General features: G+C 38.3%; 1 protein-coding gene across 1 annotated transcript in view; it reads right to left on the bottom strand.

Moving 5' to 3' along the window:
• Window positions 1–7: 7 nt before the first annotated feature.
• Window positions 8–20,402, bottom strand: part of LOC127025012 (protein argonaute-3) — a 33,799-nt gene continuing 13,404 nt past the window's right edge. The window contains exons 3-19 of the mRNA XM_050909786.1: window positions 19,844–19,964; window positions 19,079–19,287; window positions 17,730–17,866; window positions 14,971–15,105; window positions 12,022–12,109; window positions 11,729–11,876; window positions 11,297–11,416; window positions 9,892–10,014; window positions 9,552–9,685; window positions 8,907–9,091; window positions 8,465–8,624; window positions 7,167–7,257; window positions 6,129–6,323; window positions 5,636–5,770; window positions 4,877–4,978; window positions 2,986–3,185; window positions 8–2,350 (exon numbers count right to left, since the gene is read on the bottom strand). Coding sequence (XP_050765743.1) covers window positions 2,242–2,350; window positions 2,986–3,185; window positions 4,877–4,978; window positions 5,636–5,770; window positions 6,129–6,323; window positions 7,167–7,257; window positions 8,465–8,624; window positions 8,907–9,091; window positions 9,552–9,685; window positions 9,892–10,014; window positions 11,297–11,416; window positions 11,729–11,876; window positions 12,022–12,109; window positions 14,971–15,105; window positions 17,730–17,866; window positions 19,079–19,287; window positions 19,844–19,964 — 2,392 coding nt within the window. The 3' untranslated portion in view covers window positions 8–2,241. The remainder of the gene's footprint in view (window positions 2,351–2,985; window positions 3,186–4,876; window positions 4,979–5,635; window positions 5,771–6,128; window positions 6,324–7,166; window positions 7,258–8,464; window positions 8,625–8,906; window positions 9,092–9,551; window positions 9,686–9,891; window positions 10,015–11,296; window positions 11,417–11,728; window positions 11,877–12,021; window positions 12,110–14,970; window positions 15,106–17,729; window positions 17,867–19,078; window positions 19,288–19,843; window positions 19,965–20,402) is intronic.

The following is a 20,402-nucleotide window of genomic DNA, read 5'->3' as shown; positions in this document are numbered from 1 at the left end:
TCCGGGGACCCCCAAGCCACTAGCCAACTGCCCACCGTCACAACTATTTCCAGTGCAATTTTAACTTTGCAAAGTTAGTCTTTTTACATTATCTTCCTTGGTATTGGGAGATAAAGTATGTATATACACTAACTGTTGAGTAAAGCTCTTTGAGACAGTGTTGTGAACAGCACTACATACATTTCAATACAATATACAAATGCACAAAATACAGTACTTTGTTTTCTGGCAGAGAAAATGGGGGAGATTCGTGCCTGTTGAAGCAAAACGGGCTCAGATTTTAGGCTCAAAATACAGTATCTTGTCAAACAGCGGATTTCATGAGAATGACAGGAGATAAGCTTACTTATACCAACCCACTGGTTTTCATGTGGAGAGCAGGTGGAGTTCAGAAGGGCTGGGATAACAGCAATGCCCATACAAACGATCTGCAGTATATATACTATGAACCAGTGCAAATAAAAACAGTCAAAAATGCAGTTCACGAGTTTACAAAGTGCAAAACTCCCCAGTCCCCTCACTGAATAAATGCTCATCTCTGACATCTTAAATATTGTCTTACCTTTAAAGTGGAATGAAAGAGTCCCATTAATTTGTTTCACATTTCAGTGATTTAACATGTTAGAACTATCCCAGCCCTCTTTATTTGCAAAGTGAAATGAAGTTACCAATAACTTAATTTTAAAAGGAAAGTCATTATCAAAGAGGAAAAAAGCCTAAAAACTTTTATTAATTCCAGACATTTTACTGATGTCAGATAGATTTAACTAAGCATGTAAAAACTTAGATCTTAATAAAAAACCCTTTCCATTAATTCAAATATCCTCCACATTTCAAAGCCAAAAATACGGCCAATTCCTTTGTTAAATCAAAACACTGCAGTGACAAGTAAAGCTTGCAGAATTCTAGAAGCATTTTTGCTATTTTTTTGATTTAAAAAAGGAAAATTCAAGATTCCTTCTGACTATAAAACTTTCCTTTCAAAATTAAGGCTTTTGCTTTGTCCTTTTAAAATCATGGAGGTGTCCATTCTTCCACAGTTAGTGGTACAAACACTGCTTTAGTACAGCTCAATGGACACAGTTTTTCTTTAGAACGCTTATTGCACTAAAAGATAGCAAAACAAGTTGTCAGTTTTTAAAAAATAAACATGGTTACATTTCTAAAAAATAAAAGTTGATGTTGACCATATGTTCTGTAATAATTAAATTAAAGCATTATTATTACTCTAATAAATATAAAAGAAACAAAAGGAAGCTAAACTTCAAAAACACATACATATGAAATCACATTAAGGTGTGAGAGGCAGCAAGTAAACTAGCATTTTTCTTTTTTCCAAAAAGACCTTAGCTCTAAAGTTTCAGTTCTGGTGTTTACTATATGTAATCCCATAAAACGTGAGACATCTGATCTCATGTGAAGCTTCAACATATTTGACTTGCCAGATAGAAAATAATTGAAACTTTTGGACTAGGTAAAACAGCAGCTTTAGTAAATTCACCAGGGAGCAAGAAGAGTTTGGATCACTACTGCCTGCACATAATACCACTAGCTTCTTCGCGTTTTAAAAGGGAACTATTGGAGCTGAGAACTCCAAAGCTGTGAAGAAAGACACAAAGGCAGCAGTTGGCTAAATTATGATCAAATTATTGGATTAGTGTGCAAAACATCTTCCCTCCCCTCAATTTTTTCTAGCTAGTGCTGTACATTCAAATGTACTTGGATATGTTCACATTCGAATGCTTGATGGCAATATTGAGAGAAAGATTCCTCAATGCAGTGGGGTCAAAAACTTAATCTTTTTTTTTTTTGCACACTTCCCTCTCCCAAACAATCACTGTGATTGTTCCTGTAAAGGTGGTTTGCTTTTTTTTTTTTAAATTACACCATCGATTTTTTTATTATTTTTTTTTTTGCAAAGATAGTTGTGCTGCCGAGCAACTTGAGGTAAAGGCATAAGAGGGTTAAACTACAAGAAATTAAAAAAAAAATATGATGGCGGTGCTTCTGCGCCAAAAAAGCAGTTGGCTGGTTTCGTATTGCATAATAGTGCTGTGTTCCTCGATGAAGTAAACAATCTTCCTTGTGTCAATTTAAGGGTTAGCCTCTCGCCCCTGCACAGTGTCAACTTCAGCATGATCGGAGGCACACCCCATAAACCAACCCCACTGGAAACATACATTGTATGTGGCTTAATTTTTCAGTTCTTCCTTTCAGTGAGTATGCTCCCATTTTATTGACTTAAGCGAAGTACATCGTGCGTAAGGTGTCTTGGTGAATTTGTACAGCCTTCGCGAGGGCCTGCGGATCTCTCCCATTGCTTTGTCCTGAAACATGGCTTCCTTCAGCACTGCAAGAACAGGAGAAAAAGACAAGCAGGGCTGTAAATCATATTAATTCAGATCAAAAAGCCACCTTCACATCTCTTCAACATTTAGGAGAGCAACGTGGCAATAGTAATAGAACTGGATACTGAGAAAAACCCACTTGTCTATTCACCCAGCGACCCCAAGGCTTTTGACAAATCCCCTCTACCTTAGCTGCTCAGTTTGTTCATCTAAAAATAAGCCTGTTACAAATATATTGATTACTTGAAGGTTATAAAATACTTCTGACGTACAAAGCAGATTTAGATAAGTGGAAGGCACTTAACATTTGCTTCATTCATGACTACTTTAATTCTAAAGCAAAAAACTAAATGCGTGGCTTGATTCCCTCAGACCATGTCAAAGTAATAAGAGAATACTTCATTAAACTAAACTTAGTTCTTTTAATCGAATGAGTGTTATTCAGTAGAATCCACCAACCCACTCTTGTCTGATACTGAGCAGCAGCTGTCAGGAATTACTATCTTAAGGTTAGTCCCAGAGGTAACAAATATTAACTGCAAAATGAGCAGTAATTATCTATAGTCAGATGGCTTTATGCCTGACAATGGAGCAAAGACCAACAGGGACAAAAACTTAACCACACATTTTCATTTACCTGTCATGTTCTTTGTCCACAAGATGGTATCGTGCTCTGAATGCTACCAGATGAGCATAATACGCTGGTGCAGGTATAGAAACCGATCGTGTACAGCGCACGTATGTGTGGCAGAGCTGGTAAGTCAGCAGCTGAAGTTCATCTGCAGTAAAACAGTTATCATCCCACAAAACATGATAGTGTGAGGGACGGCTGGTACCCTAAGAAGAAGGGAACATCAATTCACTTAGCTGGCTTTTCCATACAGTCAAGTCAGATTAAGTTCACAAAGGGCCAGACTATCTAGTCTGAACTCCTATGTAACAGCAGCCAAAGAAAATTCAGTCTTATGTCAGCCCTAAACGTGTTTACAGATCAATAAGAAGTCTAACATTTACATGATTATGTTACTCTAATTATTCTTGCTTGGAAAAAAACCCACATGCCTTCTAGATAACCCTCAACTATCAAAACCTGCTCCCAACATGACTAAACCATGATTACACCACCTCTTAACTACCTTCAATTAAAAACTGTTTCTCACCAAGACACATTTCCCAGAAAATAACTGCTGCTTTTAATTCCTTCCAATTCCTTAGCACCCTAACTTAAAGTATGAACACTAGAAACGGCTCCAGTATTTCAGAAGTTACCTATAGAGTTCTACACAAAAACATACACTTCCTTACTTCCACACAATGTCATCTTTCCTACAGGTTCAAGAGTTGCATTGCTCTTTGGCATTATGCTGAATCAGATTTTTACATGTCACTCATGTCAAGGGTCCCCCCAGATACACGCTTTCACCATCAGTACTTTAACGTTTCCTTATAGATCATTAACAAGTACTGAATACTGTGTACAGTTCTTAAAAGTACTCTTAGAAGTAGAACTCTTAGAAGTTCTCTATTAAATGGTTGACTTGCACTTACTTTGAAGGACACTCTTTTGGAGTGAACACTCCTCTTCCCTCCTGCTTCCCCCCACAAAAGGTGTGATGCACTAAAGTTAAATCTTAGTGTAACTGAATTAGGTCAATAGCTGTGTTTTAGCCAGGCTAGAAGTCTCTCTTTTTAAAAAATAAAAAAATTATAATGTATCAATTTAGTTGAGACTTCTTTGTGGCTTGCTATATTAAAAACAATGAGCTGCAACTACATCTGGCATTTCTGCTGCAACTTGTATCGATACTGTTTTTTTTCCAAGGGATCAAAAACTAGCTTGCCCAGACCTAGCATAAAGATAGACATGTAAGTAGAGAAAAGCAGCAGCAGTTTTGAACTCCTGAATAAAAACATTGCAATGATTCAAAACTGGAAAAGAAAACATGCCCACCCAACCTAAACAAAACTTGTGACAATGTGGTTAGACTCACATGATAAAAATTTAAAGAGTTAATTTTCTTCCATTTGTAAGCAATATCCTGATACAATTTTTGTCATTAAGTTGACTCTCCACTGTATTGCTTGCAATACCACCACATTGTTGGATTTGATTTCCACAGCCTGTAATTCACTAGTCTGCATTTAGTCAGCAAATAATCAAACACTGCCTTCAGTCTTTCAAACTGTTTACATTTGAAAACTTGATTCAATGTTAATTTCATTATGGCCCTAAATCATAAAAGTAGCAAGTTTTATTATCAGAAATAACAAAGGTACAAAATAAAGTGATCTCTTTAAAATAAACTTTAAAAAGCATCACTTACCATCAATGCAAGTTTTATAGGGTGTAGCAGAGACCACCTCGTAAGCAAAGAATACTTTTAGTCCCACAATATGTGGTATCTCAGATAAAACTGAGCTAAATGACATTTCCCTACTAAATAACTGTTTGTAAACACAAGTGTCACAAAAGGGAGAAAACCAACATGTTCTAAATTCACATTTACTTACAAAGAAACAAATGGTACCTGTATTCCAGCATGGCTACAGAGGTAAAAATCAAACTCATATGGATGTGTAATGTCCGTATCCACGGTTGTTCCAGCTGGAATATTGCCACTTCGTCCAACCTAGAGAAAAGGTTTTGTTAAAAAGTGCAGCTAACAACTGTTTATACATCTCAATTGTAATTAAAAATACAAGTTTCTATTCAACACATGCAAGGTTTCAGCAAATGAAGTGCCTCAGTACTGTCTGAAATGCGTCAATACAGCAGCCTAGGATGTTTGACAAGGACACTGTATGGCTCTCTACCATCTCAACACAGAATATTGCACCTACAGCGCTTTAGAACTTTCAATCTCAGAAAGACAGAAGAGCTGCACATACATTTCTATTTAGAATTGTCAGCTTGAGTTTGGATCGACTCACTCAGAAGAACAGAAAAAAGTTAAGGGTTCCATCATTTTATATTTTCTTCTACTACAACTGCTGTAGACTTGGTCCTAGTTAGTTACATGAATATTAGCTGTAGTTCACTGACAAAGACTGGTATCAATGTGCAACATGATAAAGCCTGATGGGGATTTTTTTTTTTTTTAAACATACTTAAGGTCAATGATTTTTCAATTTGGGGCCACATTTTGTGCTTATCAATTCAACATCTTCCCTGAATGCAAAGACAATCAGATTGATAGAGAAGCCCATGCTAATATTTTCTCCAGGAGCATAAGTGCTTGACATCAAGCTTTTCACATAAGGCTACTATGAGAGAGGGCAATGATTACCCTTTCTGTTCTGTCAGCACAGAACAATCGTGTATGATGTCGCTTCTGCACCACAATATAGGTTATTCCAGGCTGGTAATCTTTCTCCAAACTGATGCAGGCTTCTCTAATGGCTAGCAGTTCATAATACAAAACCTACAAGCACAAGAACAGAATAGTTTAGGTTTTCCTTCCATTGTATTCTACACACAACATCTAATAAACGGTTTGTAGTTAACACGAAGTGCAACTTTGCCACACAAGTAGTAATCTTAGGAAGTACTTAGAAATATATTGTTTCCCAAGTTCCAAGACCTCTCCTTACCAGACAGGAAAGAAGTTGCAACTTTTCTTACCCAACACACTTAAGAAATTCTCTCCTTAAAAGTCTCAATTATTCTGTGGTATCTTGGTGTAAATGTAAGCAACTCCAACGGTACAGCTATTCAAATATGAGAACTGGAGTTGTTATGTAGTAACACAGTCCCTTCAAGAAACCCACAAATGAACCAACCTGTCGAAACTGTCCTTCAGAGACCCCGTCCCTATAGAAGATGATACGCGTGGGCTTGAACCGTGTTGACTTGTAGAACTGGATGAGAAGCTCTCTCACCATGGAGGCTAGATCTTGGATGATTTCCTGCCGGGGTCGCTGAACTCTCACCGTGGCACAGTACCGGCTTGGATGAGCATCCATACTACCTACAACCTTCAGGGGAAGATTACACAGGTAAAGGCTTCAAGATCAAATCTATACCCCAAAAACTTAAAATAGCAAAAAAGCCAAGAAGAACAATTTTCAAGTAAAAGATGCTTACGTTAGAACCACCACCACAGTAACATTTTTCACTGGAACTTGTAGTAGATACAGGTTTAACACCTTTTGAAAAGAGGTATAAAACTTGCCCTCCAAGCACCCCGAATGCATCTGCAGAATTGGAGTCCCCCCTCTGTTGACAGCACACTAATGCATATTCTTATAATCCAGACACAGACTTTTTCTCTTTGAAGTTTTCTCACCTTTTACACAGAGAAACACTTCAGTTTGCCTTAGTTACTTTAAACAAGGACGCAGTTTCCGTAACTGCAATCAATGCCAAGTAAAATACCAAGGGGACAAAATAGGAAGAGAGTGACCAAGCACCCAACCACCACCTTGATCTCCTGGACTGTACCAACACAAAAGGTAAGAAGTATCAAAAACATTCCTGCCAAACCAGACCTTCAGTTACATTTTTCTCCTTTAAAAATACAAAAATTATCTCACATCACAAAGCTACATTATTTCCTTCAGAATATTTTTGCGGAAATACATTATTTAACATGACTGCCATTTTACCTTGATTTAAAAATTAAAGTGTTAAGAAAACAGTCTGAAGTATCAAGCAGTGTTTTTCTTTTAAAGACATGACTTTTAATAACATTGGAAATGTGTACAAAGAACTGGCATAAGCCCTGAAAGATATTTGACATAGACATAGTCCATGAGTTGCATTTACTATTCTAACATTTACCTAAGATGAAAAAACAATGCTAATTTAATAAAACTTACAGCAGCTATGGAAGGCTTCTTTCCATCTCCAGCAGGAGGGTGAGTGACATCGGCTCCCAAAAAGATCACTGGCTGCTGGAACACAGAAGGTCTTCAAAAAGAAAAAAGTGCTAAGTCACACTTGTAGATGAACAGTTGGCGCAAGATTATTGCTCAATATGGGGGTTTGTTTCTATTTCAGCTAAGCTGCACAGAGAAGCCTTCTTATCAGGTGCTCTGGCCAAACCTAAACAATGAAATCTTTGTGCACAAGACGTGAACTTCGAAACTACCACAGCAGTCATTCCAAAATACACTGCCATTTAACTGTGGCATGATTCTAGTGGAGAAAAGCCACAGAGCTACACCTGAACGGTACAGACAGCTTCCTACAGAAACTATCATTCTACAGGATGATTACACCAGTGCTTGGAGGTCAGCTAAGCACCACTTTGGTACTGCATCAGCCATGCAACAAACGGCTGGGTGCAGTAGCACTCACATTATTCTGGCTTACAGGATTTAAGCAGCAGGATGGTCTCCCAGTGCCTTTAAAATATTCTTCCACACACCATTGTTTCACATTTAAACTCTCATTCCAAGCTCTCAGGAAGTCTCAGGCAAGAATTCTTAAGACTTGCACTCCAAAAGTTTTTCTGGCTTGCTACTTTGCATTATGCATATTTCCACTCCAAGAACAGATATGCTCTAGTAAAGGTTAGAGTCAGTCTGAATTTCTAGTCTTCAGGACCAAAATACTTGTGCTTCTCCAGAATGATACAGAAACGAGAAAGATGGGAGCACACGTGGGTTGGACTTCTCAAACCTTCTCACTGAAGGCATCAAAGCAGTTGGAGCACACATTCAAACAGAGCACAGAGAATAGCCAAAGAACAAGTGAGCTGAATTACTCAGCCTATTATAGTGAGAGAAGATGCCTCCAGTATTCTTCTACCCTTATTAACAGCACATTGATATGTCCAACAGTTACATTCTGTGATGTGTTGTATGCTCTTAAACCTGCAAAACCTTCTGATTATGTTAATATTTCAGCATCTCTAGACCTCCAGTTTCTCTTCAAAGTTTTCATACTGATCAAACATTTGAAAAGAACCTTGGCTTAAGACCTAACTCACAGGCTAACAACCACTCAGAGCCCATGCTAGAAGAAATTTACTTCTACCTCAAATATCACATACCATTACCAGAAGAATATTTCAACTTAAAACTTGGCCATGTTTAAATTTTGGGTGCTGAGTAGCAAACATAACCACATCTGTTAAAGCAAAACCCAAATCAGTCTCCACAAAGAGCCTTACCGTTGATGAGGTACAAGGATGTTGTTGATTCCTCCTAGTTTAACATTAATCTTCAGGCACAGATTTGATAGGGTCTGTGGAGATGTTTTAATGACATTCTTGACTTGAACACACTGTGTGGCCATTCCCAACAGCGTATCTCCCACGCGTTTCACCTCCGCTAAGAAGCAAACATTAGGATACAACTTGAGTCCATTTGAAATTATTGCTATATTTTGATCTTAGCTTAAGTCACAATAATTTAAATGTACATACTCTGCAAAATAACTTCCAACTTATCTGCATGCTCAGACCTGCTTCCAATTCATTTTACCTTCAGACACAAAACATTGGTTTCTAATGTCTAAAGAACGGTCCTGAAGAATTTTCTAACATATGCTGGGCAGCAAATTTCTCAGAACGATACTTGACCGAACAGGTAAAGACAGAGGTATTCCCTTACCATACACCGGCGTTTTCCCTGGCAGGATGACAATGATGAGCTGAAGCCCTGAATAGGTGTTCTTGAGGTGTCGAAACATGGGCTCCACACTGTCTGCACCCTGGGCGTATTTACAGAAACAGGGCTGGCCTTGGATCGGCATCCCTGCATCTTTGGAGATCTTGCGCAGCTGGTCTGTGAAACCCCTAAAGATGAGAAGCTTTTTGAATTTTCGCAGTAGCAATACCACACAACAACCAAAGCAGAAGGGCACAGAACTGTGTTACTCAAATGAAGACGATTCCAAATAGCTTTTAAAGCAGCCTTTTAAAAATGTTCATTATGTGGAGGCTGTACAGCTCTGAAACGCCATAGGCCAGAATGGGGAAAAAAAGACGTTTAGACACCTTTAGTACTTCATTCAAGATGCTAGAAGGAACTACATATGAAGCAGCAATGTCACAGGACCAAAACCCCACAGTGTACCCAGGTACAGTGTTTTAAGTGTAGCTTCCAGCAAGGAAGCAAAACAGCTTGGATTCTCTCCCTAACATCTTAGATGATTAAAAGCAGGTAAAATGCTCATTAGAAGTCCTATATTCACATTTTCACTAAGATGGCTTCATTAAGAGAACAGTCATAAGCCTGAACCATGACATGCCTTACTTCAGTATTTCTTCTCTGCATTGTCTCTGTGTTGCAAAGCAAGCTATAGCCCACATTTTGATCTCAACACCAGTATGAAACTGCTTCCCTCGCATGTCCCACACTCCATGGCTTGGGGTTGCCACTGTTCGATTCTGTGGAAACAAAAGCAACAGATATTAAAGTGACTGAAAAAGAAAAAGCCTATGCTATTTTCAGTTTCAGGATAACAAAAAAAGTTTACCATTCAAACTGTGATCCCTGTATTGCACAATGCAACTGAACTGACTAAAATAGTCAGTGTGCATGGGAAATCACTCCTCAAACACTTTAGAAACAAAAGAAAAAGCAAAAACTTCACCCGTCCTCCATACTGCAACATTGGAGCTGGGAGCACGCGTCCTGTCACATGGGCCATCTCATCCCGGACTTTGAACTGGAACTCTTGAACAAATGGATCTGCATCATAATTTGCACTTCTCACCTAGAAGAAGAGTTTTTCCACATTACAGAAGTATCTAATTATAATTCATATAACAAACAAAAGACTAACAGGAATGCTGCAGAAGTGTTCTACAACAATTCCCCTTGTCACTGAAAAAGGCTCAGATTTAACTGCTCAACACTATCAACCTATCCCCAGTGAAAACAATTAATACATGAGATACATTGCATGAGATTTTTTTTGTTCTCTTAGTTACTCAAGTGCTCATTTGTAGTATGCTCATTGAAAAGCATTTTGTTTACTCACAGGATAGATCAAAAAGCATTCTCCTTCAGAAACAAGCAAACCCAAGATTAAACAAATTAATTCATTTTACTACTGCACATTCATATCTTCTGTATTTTCCAGAACAGCCTTATTTTAATTGAAAAATTTTGGCTAATTTGTCAGCTCAAAAAACAGACTGTTTCAAATAAGAGCTATCTGTTTATAAGAGTATTCAACTAAAAATATTCAAGTTGTATAATACTTCAAGTCAGAAAAAACACTCATGTTTAGAGTGTCTGGATTCAGCACCAAGAAAATATATTGGAGTTATCAGCTGAAAACACTTAGTGTGTACTAAAGAAAGCAATCAAATATCTCAAGTACAAGACTGAGGTTCAGGAGACCTAGAATCATTCTTCTACCCCGTTATAGATTCCTTGTATGATTCTGGACAAATCAAGTTGCTCCAGTTTGTTTTCAGTGCCTATTAAAATTAAGTAGAGAGATGCTACCATCTTCAAACTACTAACAGAAAAAAAAAGGGAAATTGTCAAGACCCAAGTCTTCAGAGTCCAGCTCATGATTTTAAAATTATTTAGCACCGCTAGAAATATAAGCATCCTATAATAACCAAAGAAAGCATGGTGTTCAAATATCAACAGGAATCAAGGAAAAGAAAAGTACCTAGAACAAAATCTCACTTTCATGAGTTTGGGTACTAAAACCCAAGTCCATTTCACAAATTTGTCTAAAAACCCTGAGGGCCCAATACAGTAAAACACTGAACTACCAGTCCTGAGTAGTTCCAATACCTACTTGGAAGTAATTGTAAAGATTATAACACAACAGCCTTTACTGCTGGACTCATGCTATTGTTGCAAGCTATTTTAAATAAATCCCATTTTAAAAAGTAGTTAAAATCTATTAAGTTAAGGGCTAGAAGGAAGGAATGAAAAGAATAGCTTGGTCATATAAGAAGTTTTTGCATTCATGTAATCTAGTCCAGTGTCATTTAGCGAGTAGTATCACACCAAACTGAAATTAAAGAACTAACCAATCTGCTTATTTCCTCTTGCCTATCTGGAGCAGATCTCGCTGTGGCCTTTATCATAGTCGATGTCTGATTGTCCGTTAGCTTCTTGATACACCGCTGGCCAGCTACAATGTTACATACCTGAAAGGAAAATCAGAAGCGTCAATACACAATAGGAGCACTTAGAAACAGATCCCAACATACTGTACGTACACAATACTATGCTGTCACTACAAAACACACCCCCAATGTGTTTGAGCAACTGCATACTTTCTCATCATTCTAAACTTTAAAGCACTTTTTAAAATGTAGATAGTTTTTAGTGAAATAAAAGAATAACGAACATGTAAATACGTAAACATGCTTGTACTGCAAAGTGCACTACTTCTTAACGTTTTGCAAAATGATACAGTCTACCAATAACAAGCTGATTTATCAGAGTAAGTTCATTACTTCTAAAGGCAGGTAGGTGTGTTTCTGTTCTTGTCCCACTTGTAGGCAAGGAAGATGAGGGTATTTCAGCTGGAGGTTGTATTTCTCTCTGAAATACTGTGCTACTGTTCTCTCCACAGTCTGGCCATTTTCTAACTGTAAAGGAAAGCTGAAAAGACATAGATTTTAATAAAATGTACAGAAACCTTAGTTGGCAAGTATCAGCATTCCCAAAACTAATAAAATATTAGGTCCTGTTACACCTTCAGTGTTAAGCTATCATACGTTTTATTCTCTGACAAAAAGCATCTTACGTTTGATGACTTGCAGGCCTTCTTGTTACATTACAAACACGGTATTTCCTTCTCATCGTTCCACAGTGAGTCACTTCTACCTTTAGACCTGCACAAAAGTACCAAAAACCCTGATGTTGCAACTACACAAAAATTTGCACAGGAGACACAAGTTGTCTTACAATAGAACATGTTCTAATCCAACAGCTTTGGTGGTCAGCATCGAACAGCACAACATAAATTATTATTCTCTAAACATTTTGCTTTCATTATAATTTGATTTCTGACTAATCAGGTATTATCCTCAAAAACAAATCATAATGTATAATATTTAATGTTCTATGTCATCTGAATTTCTTGTAGCACTTTCATTTAACAGGCACGTGACTAATCTCAGACAGACGGCTGTTTTCACCATATTCTTTTGTTCTCAATGCTGTATACCTCTTAAAACTAGCAGTTCCAATATAATTGAAATTAAAAGGGCAAGACTAGATTTCTACCTTATTGTTCATTTTTCCCCCTAGCTTTGCGTCCACATTCAGCCTGTAATTTTCTGTAATTTCACTGACCAGGTTTAACTTTAGATTTTGAGCAGCTGAAGATCTCGTCTAAAAGCACCCAGCCTACACACCAGAGGCGCACCAGACTTGACTCTCTATCCACAATAATAATGACAGCAACAATGGCAGCTTCAAGAGGCTTTCAGTGGCTATTTCTGCTAACTGTGCTTGCGCTGTCTGTACTGTACGTAGAGAGTAGACTCAACATCTGCTGGAAGTACTGAGCTTATCGCACAAGTGCTGCACAGCATCGACACGCTGTTATGTCTTTCCCCAGTCCCACGGAAGAGAAGGCAGTTGAAAACAGAGCCTTGTTACCCAAAAGATTCAACCTACAGTCTACTAGTAAAGGGTTTTGAGAAAGCAGTTGGGTGACTTGTCCTGTTGAGACTCGTGTGGATTGTGGACCACAGACTGAATACTCCACATGAAATCAGGTCCCTAAGTACCAGATAGCAGATACCGTGTTTAGTTTACTCGGGACACAGACATCCCAAAGAAGTATCAACTGTAGTTCATTGATTCCTGACAACAGTAATTGCAACATTAACGTCAGTATTACTTAGAGGATGGCATAATCAAAAATAAACTACCACTGCCCTGATACAGCATTAAGAGAAGATAAAAAAAACCCCCAAACCAGGAAGCACTGTGGCCAAGTAGAAAAGGGTTGTGAATACACAGATATCCGGAACCCATTCACTGCTTTGTCATTAGTCTGCTGTGACACTACAGAAGGCACTACCCTCCCACAGAGCTGCTCACAGACTGCCAATTCTTTAACGCAGGGTTTGTTTCACTATATGTGATCACAACATCTTGGCTGGAGTTCCCAGATACTATAGTAGTAAAAATAAATATTGACAGCAAAGGTAACCTTTCAATATTGTCTGACTACGGTAAGAAAGTGCCTGAGGCATCCAAGATCGAGCAGAGACAGCTTCTCATTCTCCAGTTACCTGTCTTCCAGAATGAAAACAGACAGGTAGATGTAAAAAGGAGGCATGTTAGGACTACTACAAAATGATTCCTTTAAGGTTTTTTTTCACTAATGACTATTCTGTGAACACATCAGTTTATGACTATAGTTCAGATTTATTTTTTTGCTGTCCAGTATTTCAATATAGTCTAATCTTGCATCAAGTAACACAAGCGTTGAAGAGCAGAGCTCTGAAGGGCCGAGCTCTTTCAAGGCTCCCCTCTCTGCAAATTACACTGGAATGAAAGGATATGGGAAAACACAAAGCAAAGTAGCATATATGGAGTGAAACTACTCAAACCAGCAGCTTACGCAATTCCTTTGCATCCTGGTTTTGGCTGGGATAGAGTTAATTTTCTTCTTAGTAGCTGGTACAGTGCGGTGTTTTGGATTTAGTGTGAGAATAATGTTGATAACACACTGATGTTTTAGTTGTTGCTAAGTAGCGCTTATCCTAAGTTAAGGATTTTTCAGTTTCCCGTGCTCTGCCAGCAAGCAGGTGTGCAAGAAGCTGGGAGGGAGCATGGCCAGGGCAGCTGACCCCAACTAGCCAAAGGGGTATTCCATACCATGGAACATCATGCCCAGTATATAAACTGGGGGGAGCTGGCTGGGAGGGGCAGATTGCTGCTGGGGCATCAGTCAGCGGGTGGTGAGCAACTGCATTGTGCATCACCGTTTTTTTTTCTTGGGTTTTATTTCTTTGGTTTTTTCTCTTTTTTTTTTAATAGTCCTTTTCATTATTATATTTTTATTATTATTACTATTAGTATTATATTTTATTTTACTGTAGTTATTAAACTGTTATCTCAGCCCATGAGTTTTACTTTTTTTTGATTCTCCTCTCCATCCGACTGGGAGCAGGGACGACTGAGCGAGCGGCTGCGTGGTGCTTAGCTGCTGGCTGGGGTTAAATCACGACACTTTGGAATGGAATTTGGCCTTCAGCTGCAAGTTAGCAAGTGGTACTTGTTTTTCCATAAGGCAATCAGTTATTAGAAGTCACTGCAACAGCATACTTTCAAAGAATCAATGACGGTAGCTTTGAAATCAATTTTCACTTTGCCTCAGCATTTAAACAGCGGGAGACGTACAGCACAATACCACTATGGCCTCAGTGACCCTTGCTTATAAAAGGTTAGCCATCCAGCAAGGCAACAGCCACTTACCTCTATCCAGGCAATAAACAACAATTTTTCTTTCCCTCTTTAAGCTACTGGGAACATACCTCATTTTTCATCTTTAATTTCTGTAGAGCTGCATTGTTTCATTCAGGACTAGAACTACAAACAGTGCATACTGCAATTCTCTTGGCAGTCCCAGGGCCCTTCTGATGCGTGCTAAACCAGGATGTTACCAGTTAAAACAAGTCCCTTAGAATTAACTTGGTTGCGTTACCTGGGACAGAACAGATACATTTCTACTCACCCTTTATCTCTTTGGTGAATTTTACCCGATGAGAATCAGTCAGAGGTCTTGGTTGTTCATCAATATTATGAATGTCAAGAACTTCACACATAAACTGAATTACAGGTTGTGCTTTGTAGAAGGCAGTGGCAGAAACTAAAAAGAGCAAAATATTAAGTGAAAAAACCCCAAGTCAGAATGCTGTGAAGCAGTACATAAATGAATGTTTTTTAAAATTCCACGTAACCCTCAGATGTTGTGCAGCACACATTTTTAAAAACAGATTAGCAAGCCTTGCAACAACTAAGTGTACAAAAGCCAGCATAGAGCCCAGAGTGACACATCAGTCTCCAGCACAGTCATCCTGCAACTACTTTGCATTTCCGTGTTTTGAAAGGGTTTTTCCCCAGCTAACATTTATTTCTAGAGAGCTGTAATGTCCCCGAGAGACATTCTCTTTTGACTCTGTATGGAGCTACAAGCAGAGACAGTATTAATATATCTCTACTGAAGACCTTCTAATATGAAAAGCTAAGATTATTCAATATGCAATATAATTTTGTCAATGATACAATCTGCTCAATTACTGAAACAGTATTTGGTAGAAACATGAGCACTATTTTGACTATACACAAATTATGTTAGCATAGTGGTGCGTGCAACCCTTAATCTACCAAAATCTCTTACCCTCCCTGCCTACTAATGACACAATCACATTAAGTGACAATATACTGTTTTTAAAAAGGACAGTTGACTCATTCCATGGAAGGAAGACCATAATCAATCTGCTTGACAAAGTTAAAAGCAACTGAAACCACACCTTTTAGTAAGAAAGGTGAAGTGGCACTAGATATAGCTCAAACACAAGCAAACTACTCCATATGTTTAAAACTTCAAATAGCAACAACAGAAAAGAAATACTTGACAAGCATTTTATTAGTTTTCCAGATCTCATGTACCAAGCCCACCACATCTCTGTGCTAATACAACGAAACATTCTTCAGACATGTGTCACTTTAGCAGGCTGCCAACTTCACATGACGCACTCCGGCCAACACCTCCGGATGTCGGTTACTGAATGAACACAAATAGCTTACACCCCCAGCGACTGGCAGCGTGCAGTTTGTCTCCCACAGCAACACAAGCGACAGAGAGAAACAGATTTTGCAGAGAACCTCTAACAAGTTAAACAACTAGAACAAAAATCAAGCGATGGGATTTGAACGTAATCTTCACAGCCTCAAACCCCAACATAAAGCGATTGCCCCGCAAATCGTAGCTTACAAAGTTCTTAAGTTTCTCATTCACAGAAAGGACTGAAAAATTTCTACTGCAAGAGTTACTACTACACTTTCTAATGCTGGTAAGAAAAACTTGCTTCACAGAAAGTAATAGCGCAGTACATCATAAATTGGTGTAAATTAATACTCTTGTCCTACCTGAATTGTAGTTATCTCTCTACCTAGCATGTAGATACTAGTATTGGTTATTTCTCAGACTGGTAAGATTTTTACATTTCATTTCTCAAACAATAGCTACAAATTGGCTGCTATTTGAAAAGTAATTTTACAAGAACAAACCCATCTGAAGTCACATCAGTATCATCCACAATTTAGGTAAACCAGAACACATGGACTTGCAAATTTTCATCATGAAAGCTCAGTATCATCTGCAACATTTTATTATGCTCCAAGACAGACGCTAAGCACAACTTGACTTAGTGTGCTTAACCTAGCGCAAAAAAGACAGACTATTTACCTTGGGTTTATAAAGCAGACAGACAGTGAGAACAGAATATGAATTAGAGAAAGCTTTAGGCAGCACCTGCATCTCAAATACTGACATTTTTCAATAGGGGTTTAACAACTAAATAGAGTCAGAGTGCTTACAGCACCAAGGAGTCTGACACATGCACCAGTTGATCTCAGATGCATTCATCTGGGGCTTAATAAAGCGGTGCAAAGCAGATCTGATTTTGCATAAGAAAGCCCATCTCAATTAGCCCTATTCACAAAAGTGTTTGTGATACATTTTACAGAGTTTTCTTGGAAGTATTGAACAACACCTACTGTGGACAGCTGCACAGAGACACATCTTAAGCAATTCGCCTGTATTACTGTGGATGTACCAATACAGAAAATGAAGCAGGAAAACAAGCTATGCCAGGCTTTTCCTTCCCATATAGGATTTTTTTTGTAAATATGGCAGGTAAATTTCTGCCAAAACACTGACATGATGACAAATCCAGAAAAAAGACTTGGAGATCTAGGTAGCCTTTGCCATACAGGTCTGGTCTGAACTGGCTGAACAGGAAGCCAATGTATGCATACATACACTTCATTATTACAATCTCACTCTACTATTATCATTACAACTTCTGCAGTAGGCCAACTTCACAATTAATGTTGTGTTTCATAAGGATATTACAAGAGACAACTACTAAATCTTCAAATGGAGCAATGAGACGCAAGTATTTTTCAGGTGAAAACCCCTTGTCTGTAAAGCAATTGAAGTTTGAAAGTTTTCTTATTCTGATATAAATTCTAGCAAAATACCCCAAGCTACTTTAACTCTTTATTATTTACAATATGAATTAAGAAATCAGCGTAGAAGATGGCTTCTGGTTACTAAATCCCTCTGCACAGATGGCACCAAAAGTTATCACCACACAGAAACGTGGTACCACAAACTCAAGCAAAATGACCGAATGGCAAAGTCATTTTTATTCTTAGAGGCATATTCATTATTATCTTTATTCTTAACCCTGAATCCCAACTTACCATCAATATTGAGCATCATCTTCCACATGGCAGGCCGAACAGACTGATGGAATCCAAACCAGACCTCCCTACCCCCACCCAAGGGGTGATCATAGCCTTCTGGAGCTGAGAAAAATGAGCGGCCCACAGGGGTATACCTAGTGAAAAAGATGACCACACTTTTACGCTCTTGCTTTCCAAACAAAAAAAAATCTATAAAAAAAAAATTATAACACACAGCATTTTTTTTGGAGTTTTGTGCACCAGGAATCTGTGCCTAGAACCAAGTTTAAACAATACACTCTGAATGCTTCTGTTCCCATTGCAGTGTTTTTAAATTTAGACAAAACATTTACTAGTTTTAGCAACACACAATCACTTCTAGTTTTTACAACAAATCAAGAACTAACTTACCCCTTCTGATCTTCCACTTCAAGAAAGTATAATCTCCATCACAGCAGATTCTGTACAACAGCATTGTATATACTGCACTGACCCTCAAATATCATTTTGCATGTTTTACTAGGGAACATTTGAATACAATGTACACTGAGAGAAGTAATAACTATGGTGCAAAGAACTAGAGAAACTAATGTTTCTCTCTCAGGTAGAAAACAGCTGCTCATGAACCTCCATGCCTCCTCACATTTCTAATGGACAGGCATCAGTAGAGAGGTTAACATCTTTCATGTTTCCTTAGGATCCAGGGTAGCTGAGGAACACTGGCTTCCCTAAAACCACAAGTACAAGTCATTTTTTTTTTTAAGAGTCAGTTATACCCAACGAAAAACACCAGTGCAAAGCCATCCTACTGCCTAAAGCCAGCAATCAAATTTAAAAAATAACTTTCATTGACCAAATAAAGCAAAATTAATCTGGCCTTCTCTAATGTTTCAGGGTTCTGAGATAAAGAATTACAGACTTTGCTAGGACAGGTATCTAGTCTCAACTGTCTATTTAAAACATGAGAAGCATGCACCATTGATGGGTATATCAATGAATTAAAAAGACTCATGCTTTTAGACAGTCACTGCCATCAAGTGCACAATACTTGGCTCAATTTGAGCAGAAAACATAAAAGCAGTGCTACAGCATACTGTAATCTCTCAGTATTTCAATTAAGGCCTATTATAAGTGTCTCCTGTTTCTTGATCTTCTCAAACAAATACATCACCTGCTCTGGAGTTTAAATGTCTACAGAAATGCACACTTCTACATAATTAGCTTCAGTCTCCCCAGTTCAGCTACCCAACTGGGCTGCACAAGGGGAATGATCATTTTTTCTTTTCACCTGTGAAGAAACAGGGGTGAAGGTCTCCCAGTGGGGATACTTCAGGTAAAGACAGACTGCAGGAAGACAGTGAACCTACTTCATGGAGGGTAGGTGTCGTAGCACCACATCGACAGCATGAACAGGGTTAGTGCTGATAGGTTTGTCTAGTTCCAGAGGCTCAGGCAAGGTTCTTCCTGTCAAAACTTCATGCAGCAAGTGCCAGCTCACCCGAGAAACAAACTTTATTGACACTTTGAAGGGACGATCTTTTCCACCTTCTCCTGGTAATGTCACATCCAAATCCACCTGGGTGGGGGAGGCAGGAGAAAAAAATAAAAAAAAGCAGCTGTTTAATCTCCAGTCTGGTAGCCTTGAGTTTCCACTCCTTCCCATAACTGGGCCAGAGACTCAAAACCTCAGATATTTAGGACACAGCACATTTGATAAAAGTACATTATCAAATGCACAAAATAAAGAGAACTGGGTCTTCACCAAGCAGAAGAGGATCACGTAACTTTTTGTCATGTTGAATCAGAAAACTCTTCATTCCAGAGAAACTGTGGTTTGATTTTTTAACAGTACTTCATCGTAAGACTTGTATTACAGTCTGTAAAACCGAGCATGTAATAGATTTTGCTGTAGAAAGAGGCTACTAAATTCTAGGGGAGGTTCTGGATGCAACTATCACATGCACATTTACATACATTGGAATTTGCAGAAAATACAGTAGAAGGACTCCATTTCAATACTGATAGTAAGATACTTTCAGTTTTTCTGAACTCAGCAATATTAGAAGTTGGGCTTGTTTCTTTTTCTTTCCTATGAAGCTGTTACAAGTATCATTTATTTCCAGTTATCTTACCCCAGTAGTGGCCACAGGGAGCGGATTGGCTGTATAGAGGCTTCTTTTCCCATCATAAACCGGTCTACGGTCCCCAAATATTGTCACTTTAAAATGCTGCACCATTGAGTCCACCACCTCCCTAGAAAAGTTGATATTTGCATTGAAGATGTTTTCAAAGAAGTATCAGACTGGAACCAGCTCCCACACACCCTGTGTTTTGCTGAAGTAGTTTCAACAAACATATTACTCAAGTGAATTAGAGAACACCCACTGGTATTCCAAAAAGGTGCTTCACATACTTCAACTAAAATAGAGAAATACTGAAGAATAAAATCATAACCAATGCAAACGCTCAAATACTGGACAATATTGTTACTGAAATAATTTCAGAAAGTCCTAGAAACGACTGAGGCCTTTGTATAACCTTTATTATAGAAAACAAGGACACACTTACCTTGGAAGAAACTCACAAGCTAGTATTATGAAAAACTAGTACAAACTCACAACTGAAAGCTATGCCAGTTCACAGCAGCAGTAGTTAATTGTACTGTCTACCTAGCAATGGTCATCTGCTCTT

Source organism: Gymnogyps californianus, chromosome 22 (assembly GCF_018139145.2).
Source record: "Gymnogyps californianus isolate 813 chromosome 22, ASM1813914v2, whole genome shotgun sequence".
Classification (NCBI taxonomy): domain Eukaryota; kingdom Metazoa; phylum Chordata; class Aves; order Accipitriformes; family Cathartidae; genus Gymnogyps; species Gymnogyps californianus.
Note: the sequence above shows the minus strand (reverse complement) of the source record. Positions and strands in the feature narration are given on the sequence as shown.